The sequence below is a fragment of the Vespula pensylvanica genome, chromosome 10 (genome assembly GCF_014466175.1).
Source record: "Vespula pensylvanica isolate Volc-1 chromosome 10, ASM1446617v1, whole genome shotgun sequence".
Lineage (NCBI taxonomy): Eukaryota > Metazoa > Arthropoda > Insecta > Hymenoptera > Vespidae > Vespula > Vespula pensylvanica.
Window position 1 is genome coordinate 3,616,526 of NC_057694.1, and position 15,125 is coordinate 3,631,650.

Below are 15,125 nucleotides of genomic sequence, written 5' to 3' on the forward strand. Positions count from 1 at the left end.
CAAGAAAAATGATTTAGTAGTATATACTTATGTATTCCTATTTTGTTTTCTTATCTATGAAAATAGAATTGTTTTCTTATCGGTGATTCCTTTATTTGTATATTTCAGATACATTTTAAACAAAGATGCAGCAAGCAAGAGAGACCTATATCTACAACTCCTTCGATGATATATCGAGCATCGACGAGGAGTTAGAAAATCTTGACCTCGAGTAAGTATCTTACAACTGATTGATATTATTGAGAAATTGGAAATCGAAATCGTGATTCACACAGGAATGAATACGATTCTAATCGCGGCGTAACTAATAACGGAGTACGTATAATTAATCCAACACGAGAGAATAAAAAAAAAGACGATGGATTCGGAATATAAAAATCGTTTTGCAAGTAAAACTCGGTACTTTGGCTATCGTTCTCGTTCGCTTCTAATTTCTCGACCTCCTTGGTAATCAGCGCGGAAAATCTGTTAAACTTGCCGAAAGTAAAATCGTCGTCAATGGAAATGGAAAGCCGTCGAGCAGGCTCGTGTTTGTCTCGATGGCACCTTGCGTCGGTGTTGTGAGACCAACGATCCACTCGATTCCCCTTTACGAGACGCTTACACGCGCATTTTAATAGAGTGACTTTCACTGATAACAAGAACGACGACACGTTGCCGGAAGCAACGGCTTCCGAACTTTTAAGCGAGTCTGTAGTCGAGCCTGAGAACTGAATTGAGTTCGAATCGTTTTTCGCGACGTGGCATTTTGCGAACGAGGAATATTCTTCGAGAAAAGAGGTGAGTTACTATATAAATTAAATCAATTTGAATCTTTTACTCCGTCAATTTGCTGAATTTCAACTTGCGAATTTTATTGTATAACTTTAATATGGTCCAAGATATTCTTCTTAAAATGCATGGAGGATGAAATAAGCATTTACAAATTATCTCGTGCATTTCATCATTTATAACTTTCATTGATAACGATAACGGTTTGCCAAGTTCTTTCATCGAAATAATATACCGCCGTTACTAGATAATATTCTTGCATTACAACGTGTAGCGTAGCACGTGCACGTTTGTAGACCGTTCGTAAAATATTTCTACATCATGGATTTGCTATGCTTATCAATGTATTTTCTTCGTTCTTGCGATTTACTCAACTGAGTTCTATAAATATTTACATAATAATATAAACGATTTGAAATGATATTCTTAGTAATATACATACATATGTATACCAAATGGGAATTCATTTAATAGAATTTGATGTAGCATTGTAATGAAGATATGCGATAATAAAATATATAGCTATTTCGATTACTCTTATTTAACAGCAACGTAACGAGAACTTGACGCCAGTCAGCAGACATTGAATTATATAGCTAGAAATACATCGTCGAAAGTTATCGATTTGCTTTTTCTCGCAACGTACTACGCGCATGCGTAGCAGTGATTTTTTAGTTACGGTAGCTTTCGAAATAAGAATAACGTCTTCACCGATTCGATACGATCGTAAAGTATGTAAGCTATCTATCCCATGTCAGTGTTTATCCTATTTTGCCAAGCACGATCTAGGACGGCTTCTCGATCTGATCGGTACATCTATGTACCGTACTTTCGAAATGCTACTTGTTTCCGTTTCTCGTCATAAATCATGCAAGTTATCGAACGATTCGTGATTCTCGGTGCGAATACTGCATGGAATATGCGTATATGCATACGTATGTATAGGTGCGTAATGCATACGTGGCTTTGCTCGATGAACGGCAAACTAGGGTCCATATCGTATACATTACTGACCCGGTTTCGATGTCATAAGTGTCATCACTTTAGAAACTAGGCTATACGAGCGAGACGTATGCCACTAGAATATTTAGATAGCTACAGTTTAATGTTACGTTGATGATACCTTATTTTCTCTTCCTAAAATCGTATCTATCGATCACTTCCTACAGTCCTGAAAGAAACATACAGTTATTTGAACTCACTCTTCTATTCCAGAATGATTCTCCTTTACGGAACAGGACTGAACGTTCGCAATTGTTTCATTTCACGATATCTAGCTGACTCGTAGTCGAGTCTTCGACCGATTCAATGAGCGTCAATTACTCTCGATGATTGTTGGTTTTAATCGAGTTAGTTATTCCGAAAAGCGTTCTTAAAATAGGTATACGTACATCTTTCACGCCTAATGAAAGTTCATTCGAGTTCGTTGATACGCGAGAAAATTGTTTATCGCGTTGCTTCGAACCTGTATCTATGTATGTGAAAAGGATGAAAAAGGAAGCTTTCATTTGATCTAACGAATTTATGATACTTCGTGATCTCCTACAAAATTACGGATTCGGTACGATACGTATTGAAACTATGCATCGTGTAGAACCGGTTTTCGATGAGCGGGATTCCACGAGGAAAGCAAGAGCGTTGAATTTTTTTTACGATTCGTTTTCCCGAAGTCTGACTTCTTTTCGCTCTTTGTTAAATCATAAAATTGTGTTTTTCGAAATTCCTCAAGTAGATATTCACGTTATCGTCAAAGTGAATTAAACGAGATCTTGGATGAACGAGATCATGTGAAAAATTGATTTGATATTGGAGATTTATTAACGATAGATACATACCTATCTATTGTTTTAGTCGCAAACGTTTCATTACGCTCTTTCCTCGTCGCACTCTAACGATATTGACACCGATTTTACTGTATACTTTTAATCAGGTCATTGTCTTCGCTCTCGCGGAATATCAATGCGATTGACGATCGCAACGACTTCGTTGTCGGCAAGAAATCGAATCGAGTCTTTTCACCTCACTCGCGTTTCCTCGTTGATTCTAAAGACACCATTTCTCTCCGCGGGTCAAGTTTTCAAGGCTGCGCGAAAGTGGATTCCGCCTGCAACATAGTAGGTAGGTAGGTATCGAAAGTCGATAGGCATCGATATAGGCCGTAAACTCGTGAAAATTTCAAAGGGTGCGAATGCTACGTCGTTCGAGAGATTCAACGATGCTTTTCAAAGACTATATTTTTCGAGATCGGAGACATTTCTAGTTTCTAATACGAAATAAAACATTAATAATAGCATAAAATCGTATTAATATTAATTTTCTATATGGAACGAACATTTGTACATATGTGTATTTGACGCAAGAGTCTTATAAAACATATGTACAACTTTAATATTTGAATAAATTTATATTCATGAAATATATTCATGCAAACGATGCAATATTATTCGTTTACTATAAAACAAAACAAAACAAAATTTATAATATCGTGGTTTCTTCCTTAATCAATCTTTTTTTTTTCTTTTTTTTTGTCAGAAAGTATTCAAGATACCATGTTGTGAGATAGAGCAAGGCAGAATAATTAATTTCATAAGTGATCACGTATAAGCAACGTTTAACGATCATCATCCACCTGAGCGTATCCATAGTCGTTGCGAATGGCAAGCGATTTCGCTCTTTCCTGCGCTGCTTAGTGACCATGAAATTAACCACGCAAAGGGAAAACCACAAAGTAGTCGGGCCTTTTAACGACATCGTGCGAGAAGCCGCTAATTGCGTTACGCCCAGATACGGAATCGTATTGGATTAATGCACGTAGTGCGACATAATTCCGTATGTTAGCGTCCACTGAGAATCTTCTCCTTGGAAAGTGCTAACTTACAGTTCTATTCTTTCGAGAAACTTTGAGATCTCAGTTATTTTTATTTTTCACAGAGTTGATCGTAAAAATTATTTCTAAAACTATCGAGAAAATATTATTATTCATTTTATAACTTCTCCATACGAACATTTTATATATCATAAGCTGTTGCCCTTCATCCGATTTAATACCGGCAAATATAGTCAATCGAAATATTTATTTACTAGTTGTATCTAAATTAATTTATTGACGAATGTTTCAGTGACTGTAAATTAATATTAAAACATGATTTAGAGAGACCACCCATGTTCGATCTTTAATGGATTTGATCATATAATACATAGAAATCTCATTTTGTGATTCTTTAATGACGTTTTTTATCGATAATCTTTAAAAAAATGACGTCACTAAGAACCTAGTTCATTTAGCTAAACGGATTGTCGTTGTATATTCATCTCGTAAGAGCATTACGAAGAAGTAATATAATTTGTGATATGAAACGTTGCGGTTTGCGAATGGAAATTGTTGGGAAGATATTATCCGATTCCACGCTGCGAAATACTTTGCGGAAATTCTATGGAACCGAGTCTTTTAACAAGCTTGCTATCGTGCGTCGGATATTCACACGATGCCCACGAGAGAACGTAGTAATTTGGTTTGCCCGACGCGAGACGTTGTCCTGCGATATGTAGGGTAAGCACGGTTAATCGTTCGAAGAACCTGCGGGAACTTTCTCCTGGCATGTTCGTCGTCAAGGATTTCTCGTCGAGGAAAATAAACGCAGCTGGCCGTTCTTTACCGTTCTTTACCGTTCTTTACCGTTCTTTCCTCTTCTTTCTGAGAGAAACACAAAAAAAAAAGAAATCGAAATAAACAACGAAAACGTCGCGTTGATGATCGCTGAAAAGATTCTTAAGTCGAATTCTTTCAATGTTGAGACATCTTTAGAGATGTCTTCGCGGAAACGCAAATGGTAGATCTTGTATGGAACGTATGTGCATACGCATACATAGAAACGTATATAAAGATCGCGCAGCTCTCATTCAAAAATACTTTCGACAAAAAAAACCGGCCGCTCCAACCTACTGCCAACGCAGCCGTTTCCGCTTGCCCGCTCATCAAGTTCACGAGATCTCGCTGGGAATGGGAGCCTAACAAGTAGATTCTCTCGTGAGAACGAAATCTCGAGTGCTTTTGAAAGACGCGCGTGCGCTGTACGTTGTCATAATGGCTATTAGCATTAATAACGTCTCGACGAGTAGAGAAATCAACGGATTAACGCGTATGATAATTTTAGCGTGAAGAGAGAATCAAAAAAAAAAAAAAAAGAAAACAAGAAAAAGAAAACGAAAAAACGAAGGCTTCTACTCGTTTCGATTAATTCGTTGTTCGCTCGAGGAAAGTTACGAGTCTTTGTAATTCGTTTTCGTAGTCCTTCCTTTGAATTATTCATCATTGCTTGCACGAGTCAATTGAATTTTTGAAGATTAAGTGCATGTATAGGTTCTTACGTGAAATCGACGTGATTCTAATTCTTTTTTTTTCTCTTTCTTTCTTTTCGGATTCAAGATCGTGTTCCGCTTCCAGAATATCAGATCACGACACGTTGGAATATCGAATTAAGTTCTAATGGGTTGGTACTTTAGCTTCGAATGATGGTCACGTAGCGGTGTGCATTTGCTTTCCTTGTTCTATCGTCAATTGTTCTCGTTTCTAAGGTAAATCGATTCTTTCCGCTTACCCGAGATTCTATCCGAACAGCCACCACGAGAGATCTGAGACCCCTTGGCAATCTTTCCCGTAACCCTTTTCAACGATCTATCTTGCACGTGCCGTACTTGGGATATATTCTTGACGAGTATTATGTAATATTCCACAGTTGCACAACGATATTGTTTGTCGAGTAATAAAAATAAAAATAGCTGATTAGAAATATAAGGGAAAATAATCTGATAGTATGATGAATCTAATATAATTTGATTATTTTTTAAGTAATGCATATTTTTAATTTGATGCCGAGAGAAAACAGGTTTAGAAATTTTCTTCGTTTTTTTTCTTCTTCGTCGCAGTAAACCATATACATTCTGCGATTCGTCATCCATCATAGGTGTCACGGTTAATTGGTTTCGACAGGACCTATGTACGTGTATAATCGATATGTCGATACATTAAGGAACGTACGCTAATGAAGTATCTATTCAACGAGTGAGCGAACACGAAAATTGGGAAGAAAGTTTTGTTAGCTGAGAAATCTTTCGTGATGTAAAATCGTCGTTGAAATCGTCGAAATCGTTTGCTCTCGATAATTCGAGACGAGAGAAGCACGAAAGGTAGAACGAGAGGACGGCACGAACAAACTTGCCAAGCCATTGCCAAAGTAGAAACTTCGCAATGAGATTTTGCCTTTCTTGTTTGAAAGGAAGACCTCTCCTCGTCTTTCTTCGGATACTATCACGCTTTGCATGGTTAGCTATTGACACGGGAATTGTGCTATTACCATTACCGATTCTTTCGAATGTCGTAATAACATTACAGATGGGATTAAAATCTGTTTCGCGATAATCCGAGTCGTTTTATCTCGATGTCCGAGTATTATTGAAAGAATTCGCATTGGAGGACAATAACTCGTAACTCGATGGATAACAATCGTGCAAACTCTGTTCGAAGTTATTGAAAAAAAAAAAGGAAAAAAAATAGGAAACTCGGTCGCCTTAGAAATAAGGATGAATACATAATGTGTTATAGGTACGTATCAATCTACAGTCAATCGTAAGATTCGCTAGACCGACGACGTTACTTCGTGTTCCTTTTGAAACTGTTTTACGCAACAACGGGGGAGAATTACATTACGAAGGATTTCCTTCAGAGCGTTAACGTTGTTACGAACTTGATACGGGTTCCTTAGGCGATCGTTATTTCAATTTCAGTCGTTATATTATCGTATAACATCGCAAAACTTGTGCGACATGAGAGAATTCAGTTAGAAAATATAGAACGTATAGTTTAGTACAAACGAGCCGTCCCACATATGTATCCGCAAAAAGTCAAGGATTTATGAGCGAACGTTTTTACAAACGTCGACATGTGCTCGGCGTAAACGGTCTTCTCTTGCTGTTAGTAGACGGATATCGTGCTAAACGTAATTTAGAAAAAAAAAGGATCGATTACGCAAACGTTCTATCGAGTTTAGAGTAACTATCGAGAACTCGACCCGACATCTCGACAAGCTCGAGATACAAACGATGAGTACCGTTATCCTTTGCGTTAACAACTACTTTGCGAGGCACGAAAAGGGAAGGAAAATTTGGTTGATTAAATTGAAATCATGATTTACCGTTTCTCATATTATGCTTCTCCGCTCGTTCAAGGAAACGGGATTGTGAACTCACGCTGCGACATAATATCTCATGGATTACAATTAAGTCTGCCTACGCTGGCAGGCTGGATCAAGTCGGGTCATTCTCGATTAACCTTCGATATTACATACGAACGAGACACCGTGTACCTTAATTATCATTTGCTCGATCACCGTTAATCATTACAAAGATGAGCACTTGTCGATCTCGAATGAGTTTCTTTTCTAAATAAAGTGTATAGAATTGATTCTACGGTATAAAGTAAAAATATGCTTGATTTCGAGCTATCCCAGCTTTCACTCTCGATACGCTCGATTATTCGTAAAACGTAGAGATCAATTCTTGATGGTACAACGATGCTTTGAAAAGTAATTGTAGAACTAAGTTCAACAGACTGCATCGATCATTTTCTTTTTCTTTTCACAATGAATTTATGCCCATTGAGACATTTGTTTACAATGGCGAGAATTACGACATATGCAAAAATTAGCCAATACTAAAGAAAGACACTTTCTTATTAGAATGCTGCGAGGTCTTTTATAACGGGAACGATATACTAATCAAACCTAACATCTAAAATTGGTAACACGAGACAGTGCAGGATTCCGCGAACGGGAAACGAATGTTTCGTGAATCGACTCGCTTCGATAAAAGAGAAAGGCAATCCTCGCACGATTCACAAGTTGATTCGAGTCAATTCGCGCTAAAGGCGCTGACCTATCTCGTGAAACCGCACCTTTGCAGGGATATCAACGAGCATTCAATCGATCGTTTCTTTCGATTTCGTGAACGTCTTCCTCCTCTCATCTCGGGAAAATCGAGACTTATATAGAAAAAAAAGTTGTTCACCTTTTCGGTATCCATCGTGAATAGAAACCTTTCAATCGAGTATTAGTGTGTGCGCGTGCACCAGCCAGTCACAAGGAAAGAACAGCCGCACGCCACGATCGTAAATAACCTAAAGCTCCCCGAGGCGACGCGTCGAGAATAATAATAATAATAATAATATGCAACGATTATGCACGCGTAGATCAGGCCTATATTTACTCTACCGATAGGCTTTCGTCCAGAGGATTTATCGTCTCCGTGGAAGGGACCTGATCCTTATGTGTTAACTTAATTTATATTTCTGTATATTAACCTAAATGATTAATTTATTATATCTTAGGCTTATCTATAAGCAATTTAATCGTTAATAACAGGAAGGCGAAGCTTCGCATGTAAGAAGATGACGACATACTAGATTTTTTCTGTAACTATTTGGTTGTGACGTTGAGGTCCTCCATATTGTCGGAGTAAAAAAAAATATCGAAGTTGATTCAAGAACAATAGATATAAAAAAAAAAAATAGTAAGCTAGTACGAGTATTGCGCTTGCGAGTTTTGAGTCGGACTTTCGACGATGAGAAATTATTATCTTGGTTATAAATATTTCTTTATATCAAGTAATATCTTTATATAAGATGAAATAAATCTTCAATTCACCTTTCTGTTAACTACGATCGTGTGATTTTCTACTTTGCTACTTTGAAAGTCTTCATGCGCGAGCGATCCTGTGGATCGATAATCTTTTCTTGCGAGCCGGATCTACTTTTTTCAGGATGAGCACTTCTGGAATACAGCCACTTTGATGATTTCACGGTGGAAAATTGGATTCGACGAGAGAACGAAATATAGTTATCTCTTGAGAGCATCTTAAAAAAATTAAATTATATAATGGTAAACGAAACATGCTTAACTTTGCTTTTTCTTTGCATGTTATTCTTTTGTTATTTAATTTACAGAATTTAGTTAATAAACAAAAAAACATTTATTAAGAAAGTGTTCTAGAACTTACGCTTATTACGCATTTTTGTTATTTATTTATTTATAAAACACAAACATATATGCGTTAAAATAATGCTAGAAAGAAAAATAATACAAGATATAAATAAGTAATACGGAAAACTAAGTACGTAATTGACTAGAAAATTACTTAATAGAGATTGAAAAGAAAATACAAATCATTACCTGCTAAGAGAGAAATCAGAGGTCATGCATAGTTTTCTTTATCGAAGACATAACGGAATATTACATCTCACAAGTTTAGAAAGGATAGCAAAGTTTATCAGACTTATTAGAAACGGGAAATCTTAGTATGAATTTACTAATTTGTGCAAAAGAAGTATTCATACTTTACATGTCCAATGAATAATGGGTCTGTAATTATGTTTGTAATGGGTCATCGAAGCATTTGTTTTAGATATAAGCTACATATTACAAAAATTTATAAAACACAAATGCAAAGATCTGTATGAGATAATTATACCACGCGAGCGCGTTAATATCAAAATTAGCGGCATATTGTAAAGACACTTATTGGATCTAGTAAATGAAATTATAAAAAGGTGAGGGTGTTTTTTTTCTATGCTTATTATTAACACCATGTTATTAAACAGCGGAAGTGTCAAGTCAGTGTTATGTTACTCGTCACAGACGAGTAGAAGCCGGCGGCTAAAACTTAAGGGAAAATTTGTTTCACCGTTGATGAAGAGAAGAAGAAGCCGCGAGGAGGATGACGAAGAGGATGCGATCAGGCGTCGAAAAGCGCGTGAGCTTCGAGTAGTCGGCCCTAAAGGTATAACGCAGCCTCCGACACGTACGGCGGAAGCGACGATTTTAAGTGCGGGCTGAAAGACATATTTCTGGCCGCGGTCTATATTTATCCTATGGTGTGTGCACCTATGCGCAGGAAAGCGCTGAGCGATTTACGCGTCTGGAACTCCCGGCATTCCTTGCGACTTTCTTTGTGCTTCCCTCGGGAACACCGCCGTTCTTCGTTCGTTCCTTCCATCGTTTATTCGTTTCTTCGTTTCTTCGTTTCTTCGTTCGTTCGTTTACACCACCGAGCACTATGTCTCTTCTACGGTCTCCTCCTCGTTTTTCTCACAGTCTCGTCGCGCGTAGCGACTTTGGAATTTTGTTGAGAGTACCTACCGAGCAACCACCTACGGCATGCAACTGACCAACTGACAATGACACTGCACATCACATCTTCTTCGACACTTTTGCTCTCTTTACTTTTTATTATCTCGTTTATATATCTTTGCTGGATAAGAAGGATAAAAGCATACAAGAATGAAGTAGACGCGTTCAATTTCTTCTATCTTTTTTTGATATTTTTTTTGAAAGTAAAAGATTTAAACTACATTCGCGAAGAATGATCAGTTTCCAACTCGGAAGCTCTAAGTCAACGACAGTTTTTTACGGTGACGCGAATCATTTCGTCCTTTTTACTGTTCCTCATTTTACCTCTTCCGCAATTTGTTTTTATCGAAGGTGGAAAGACACGATCGACGATTCATGTTTTTCTTATCGAAGAAAATTGGCTACCTGTCTCATCAGCAGGGATTTTCTCCAGTTGAGGATTATAAACGTGGTATTCGCCTTAGTGTCAGCGTATCTCGTCAGCTAATAGCAATAAGCAAGCAGATCATAGGCGCCGCCAACCTTAATGTGGCACCCACCACTCAGCAAGCATCGCTCGTTACCATTTATATCGTCTCAACGGAAACGAGAGTGCGAGCACGGCGATCATTATCGTTGTCTGCTTGTGGAACGTCCTCTTCGAGGGCTCGTCGCGTCGCTCTACGAATAATTAGCCTAAGACACTGAAACGGGGCCACGCGTCTCGTGTTTCTCTTTTGTATCTTTTTAACGACGACGACGAGTCTGTCTGTCTCGGCCTACAGGAATGTTTTCTACACGATATATGTACTTTTCATGATATATCGAATTTTTCTTTAGAGTTCTTTTTTTGGGAGAATGTTCGAGATGTACAAAACGAAAGTTGATTTTTACAAGAGAGTTTATGATAGAGATAAAATGGAGAACAGACGATATCAATGCCAAGTGGAAAGGATTTAATTAATTAGATAATCAAAGAAATTAATGATTAGCTTTCTAATGAGGTTTAAGAGGCTCTGAAGCTTCGTTGCGAAAAATGTGCAAAACAACGCATCTTTCAAATTGTATATTCATTAGATTTATCATTCGATAAATTTATATTCATTCTCTTCCTTTATTTCCAATTATATTTATTTTATTAACTAGGCTATGCCTTTCTTGTGTTAGTATAAATCCTTTATTTCTTTTTAACCCTCCGAATAGGATAAAATCGCATGCACAAATATATATCGGATGTATTGAATATGTAGGTCACTACTTCAGGATTTGATTTGTGCATTGAATTCTGTATAAAAATAAGTTTATCAAGACATCGATTCGATTCCGATTAGTTCTATTATAATTCCATGTCAAAGAGTAATGGCTAGGAACGATCACTTTGAACATTCAGTGATAATTTTATTTCATTTTTTATTTTTCATATCGTGTTTCGTTTTAATGAAGATAAAATAATACGATTTGTTACGTATCTTCCTCTTAATATAAAAAGACATTGTAATTACTACAAAGTTTCAAAACGATGCAACCTAAAGTTGCACTTTGGCCATATATGTATTTACATGATCTTTTTCGTTCGTTTCGCTAAACAGAACATATTTTTCATGAAGTAGCAACCTAAATTTGTAATAAATTTTAGACTTGTCCAAATAAAAAATTACAAAGCAGCAGTAAGTAAAAAACGAAGATTAAACATGGAGGGTGGAAAAGAATACGCACGTGGCGAATGAATGTCGATGATTGTACGTGTCCTTATTTTGGCGCCACCTGTGCACGTTTAGGAATACGTTCGTGTGTAGGTATACACGAGCGTGCGCGAGAGAGCGAGTCGCGCGCCACGAGGTCGTGTGTGCCGTCAGTTCTATTCGTCGTCGCAGTGCGATACGGTCGATAGCGTAAACGGGAACGTTTGCTACAGTGGTTCCTCTCCTTCGAGAATACAACGCGCCCTCCTCTTCCTCCTCCTGTTCCTTCTCTTTATTCTCCTCTTTATCCCTCTCTTCTCATTCCACATTTTCAAGTGGAGAGCATACCCAATACGTAATAGCACCCTCTCAGATACACCCACATACACATACACCCTCTCGGCGCCATCGAGAAAAGGGAACGGAGCCGTTCAGCGTCCATTTCCTAGCGGGATGTCGCCGGCAAGAGACGTTTCTACGTTCAGAAAGCTTGTGATCAACAACACGGAAATAATCCTGTCATCTTCTGATCATTCCCGTTTCATCTTAAGATTCGATTTATGGGAATAGTAGATCTCAAACGCTTTCTCTCTTGTGATGCAACAGAATTTTCATCTCAGAAGAATGTACTACTTATCAACGTAACAAATCGAAAGATAAGGCTTAAGTTATGCTACGACCTTGTGATGATCGAAGAATCTCGTGCGACGAATATCAAGAACGAATATTATCGTACGTAGACGAAAGACCGCGCGAGTAACACGTGTTCCATCTTCGGTTCTTCACACGATAAGCCACAAAAAAGGTAGATATATGAGCGTACGATCACGCCCCTCCTCTTATGACTGGACAAACAGACAACGCTTCGCTCATAATCGCTTCGGCAAACGGAAACAGCAATTCTCGATTTGATGCGTGACATTGATAAAACGTAACTATTTCCTTCTCTTTTCCCTTGTGGTAAGAGAAATCGTTTTATCGAAGTCATTTCGATGATAAAAAAGATCGAGATTCGAGATTGAAAATAGCAACAAGTAGGAAGAAAATCGAGGGGTTGCGAGCTAGGTATTTCGATAGTGGCGTTGGTGGTTACGAGTCAACGTGGAAGTTTGTGCAAGTCAGGCGGGAAAGCTCGAAAATCGAAGGTCATCGTTGTCATCGTCGTTGTCGTCGTTGTCGTCGTCATCGTCGTTGTCGTCGTCATCGTCGTTGTCGTCGTTAATATCGTTGTATGAGAAGAGAACCGGCTAGTGGTTATCGATTGGTCTGCGACTTGAAGAGGATGCTCCCTTCCGAGTTCTACGTCGCAGTCACGTGCCAAGAGGCGGTGCTGAGGTTCGGAACGAGCGCATAAGGGGTGCCAAGCGTTGGGAATAAAGAAACGAAGAGGGTGGAAACTGAAAGCCGGCTTTTCCCGGTACACCGTCGAACCGTTGACGTCGTGGCCGTCGTCGTCGTGGAAAATCGATTGGGTGCCGGCGTCATTGCTGCAACCACTCTCGTCCAAGTGCAATGACCTCCAAACCGGGAAGGTCCTACAGCGTGAGGTAAGGACGACTAAGCGATGATAAAGAGGACGCGACGTTAAAGAGAGAAGCAAGCCGTCTCCCTTTTTTATCCCACCTTTTACTCTCCGACAGAAAATAACTGACTCTTTTTATCTCCTTTCTTTACAACTCCACGTTGAGTTTGCAGGCAACTTTGTTTTCTTTCTTCCGTTTCCGTTCCTTTCGAGCCCCGGCAACATGGTAAGGTTTCAATGTCTGATTTGAAAATTAAAAGTGTCGGAAATGTTTCATTTTTTAAGACAATATTTAAGTGGAGATTTAATAATTAGTTATATTTTATAATGTTGCGGGTGTTTTTTGAATTGAATTTTATTTGAATGTTATTTGTCTATTATAACGTTTGATTCGAATTTCGATTATATGCGAACGAATGAAGTATTCGTTAATTGATACTAACTTCAAAAAGAATCGTGTCGTTTCAATTCAAATGATTCATCGAATTTGTTATTCAAGTGATGAACGAAATAATCTACTGCATTATCCTTTCAAAGAATAATTATTCAGCTGTAAAAATAAAGGTTTTTGTCTTGATCGATAGCGCGTCATAATATTTTTTCCTTTGTTCTTTCAAAGCTGCATATACTATACATCCATACATTCACTAGCACGAAAAGCAAATTATCGCGAGTATGATAATATAAATGGTCGTGATATAAATCGTAATAAATGTTCATAAAAAATTATAAAACACGAACGAGGCCGTTTTTCAAGAGCAACGATGGCTGTGAAATGAACATCGTTTCAAAGAAAACGTAGATTCTTGTTTTATGTTCGACGAGAAACGAACTCGATCTTTCTACGCACTCCACCCACGTTGCTGAACTCTTGACCCCAGTCACAGCGATTTATTCTGAGAACGAAGCGTGTGCCGGTACCGATACGCGGAATCTTTTAAATCCGTTCATTCTGAGAGAAAGAAAGAAAGACAGTGGCAAGCAAAAGGGATCGAGTTTACGAAGGAGATATACAGAAGGAACACGACCGTGTAATTATTACTCTGCTGAGTGAGTCCTTTGTTGTATTACAAGTTAATGTATCCCATAACTTCTTGAGATCGTTCTTTGCCCTCTCCAGCTATTTTCGTATATCCGAAGCTCCGCACGAAAATCCATTTGATCGATAATCGTTAATTAAAATCTCCCTCTTGGCGTCTTGCTCGAGACAGAAATTTATCGAGAGACTGTTAGAGGGTCAGGGAAAATAAGATATCGCGGTCGCCTTTCTTCGACGAAAAACATTCGATATACTCATTTCTTGAACTAAATCTGCTGACCTATTTTTTGAGAAAGTACAAAAACGCTCCGAGATTAATACGCCTCAAGTAAACTCGTTCGATAACTCGTTATCGTTATTTTCTGACCGAGACAACATTGCCAACTTTTTTATCGATCTTAGAAAAATCCATAAATCATATGCACTGCTATCGAATATTAGCGTAGACTGTGCCAACATGGTTTGAAACTAACGTATGAAAGAATAACAAAAAATTTCTGACAAGATCGTTACGAACAATTCTTACAAATGTTCAAATTTATTTCAAACTCGTTTTATTTAATTTCAACATTTTTACACGTTCTCTATATCTGTTTTAAAGAAATTTACGCTATCCAGTTATGCGTGTTTATATATATATATATATATATATATATATATATACACATATATATATATATAAAACGAGCGCGAGTATTATTTTCAAGCCGCGGGGCTTGATCATTTGCGATCGCTTCGACGTTTGCTCCTTTTCTCACGATAAGCGAGAACGAGAGATGAATTTTTAACGCTGCACCCACTCCTTGCGAAAGGCTGTTCTTTCGAAGAGAGCCGTATCAAGGTCCGAAGGGATCGTCTTGTCGGCTAGAAACGGCCGATGGCTAGACAACTATTCTATCGATCGGTGTTCCTTCGTTTCGTCATTATCGCTGCATCATGTTCCAATGGAGAGA

The 15,125-nt window shown here is 38.1% G+C and overlaps 1 protein-coding gene across 6 annotated transcripts in view; it reads left to right on the plus strand.

The window, feature by feature from the left end:
* Positions 1–15,125, plus strand: part of LOC122632639 (probable pathogenesis-related protein CaO19.6200) — a 33,454-nt gene that overhangs the window by 3,203 nt on the left and 15,126 nt on the right. For 4 of the 6 annotated variants that reach the window (XM_043819697.1, XM_043819696.1, XM_043819699.1 and 1 more), the window contains one exon: positions 109–211. In XM_043819697.1, coding sequence (XP_043675632.1) covers positions 126–211 — 86 coding nt within the window. In that variant the 5' untranslated portion in view covers positions 109–125. Of the gene's footprint in view, positions 1–108; positions 212–11,704; positions 13,159–15,125 lie in introns of those variants that run through there. The other 2 variants (XM_043819700.1, XM_043819698.1) reach the window with 2 other exon arrangements.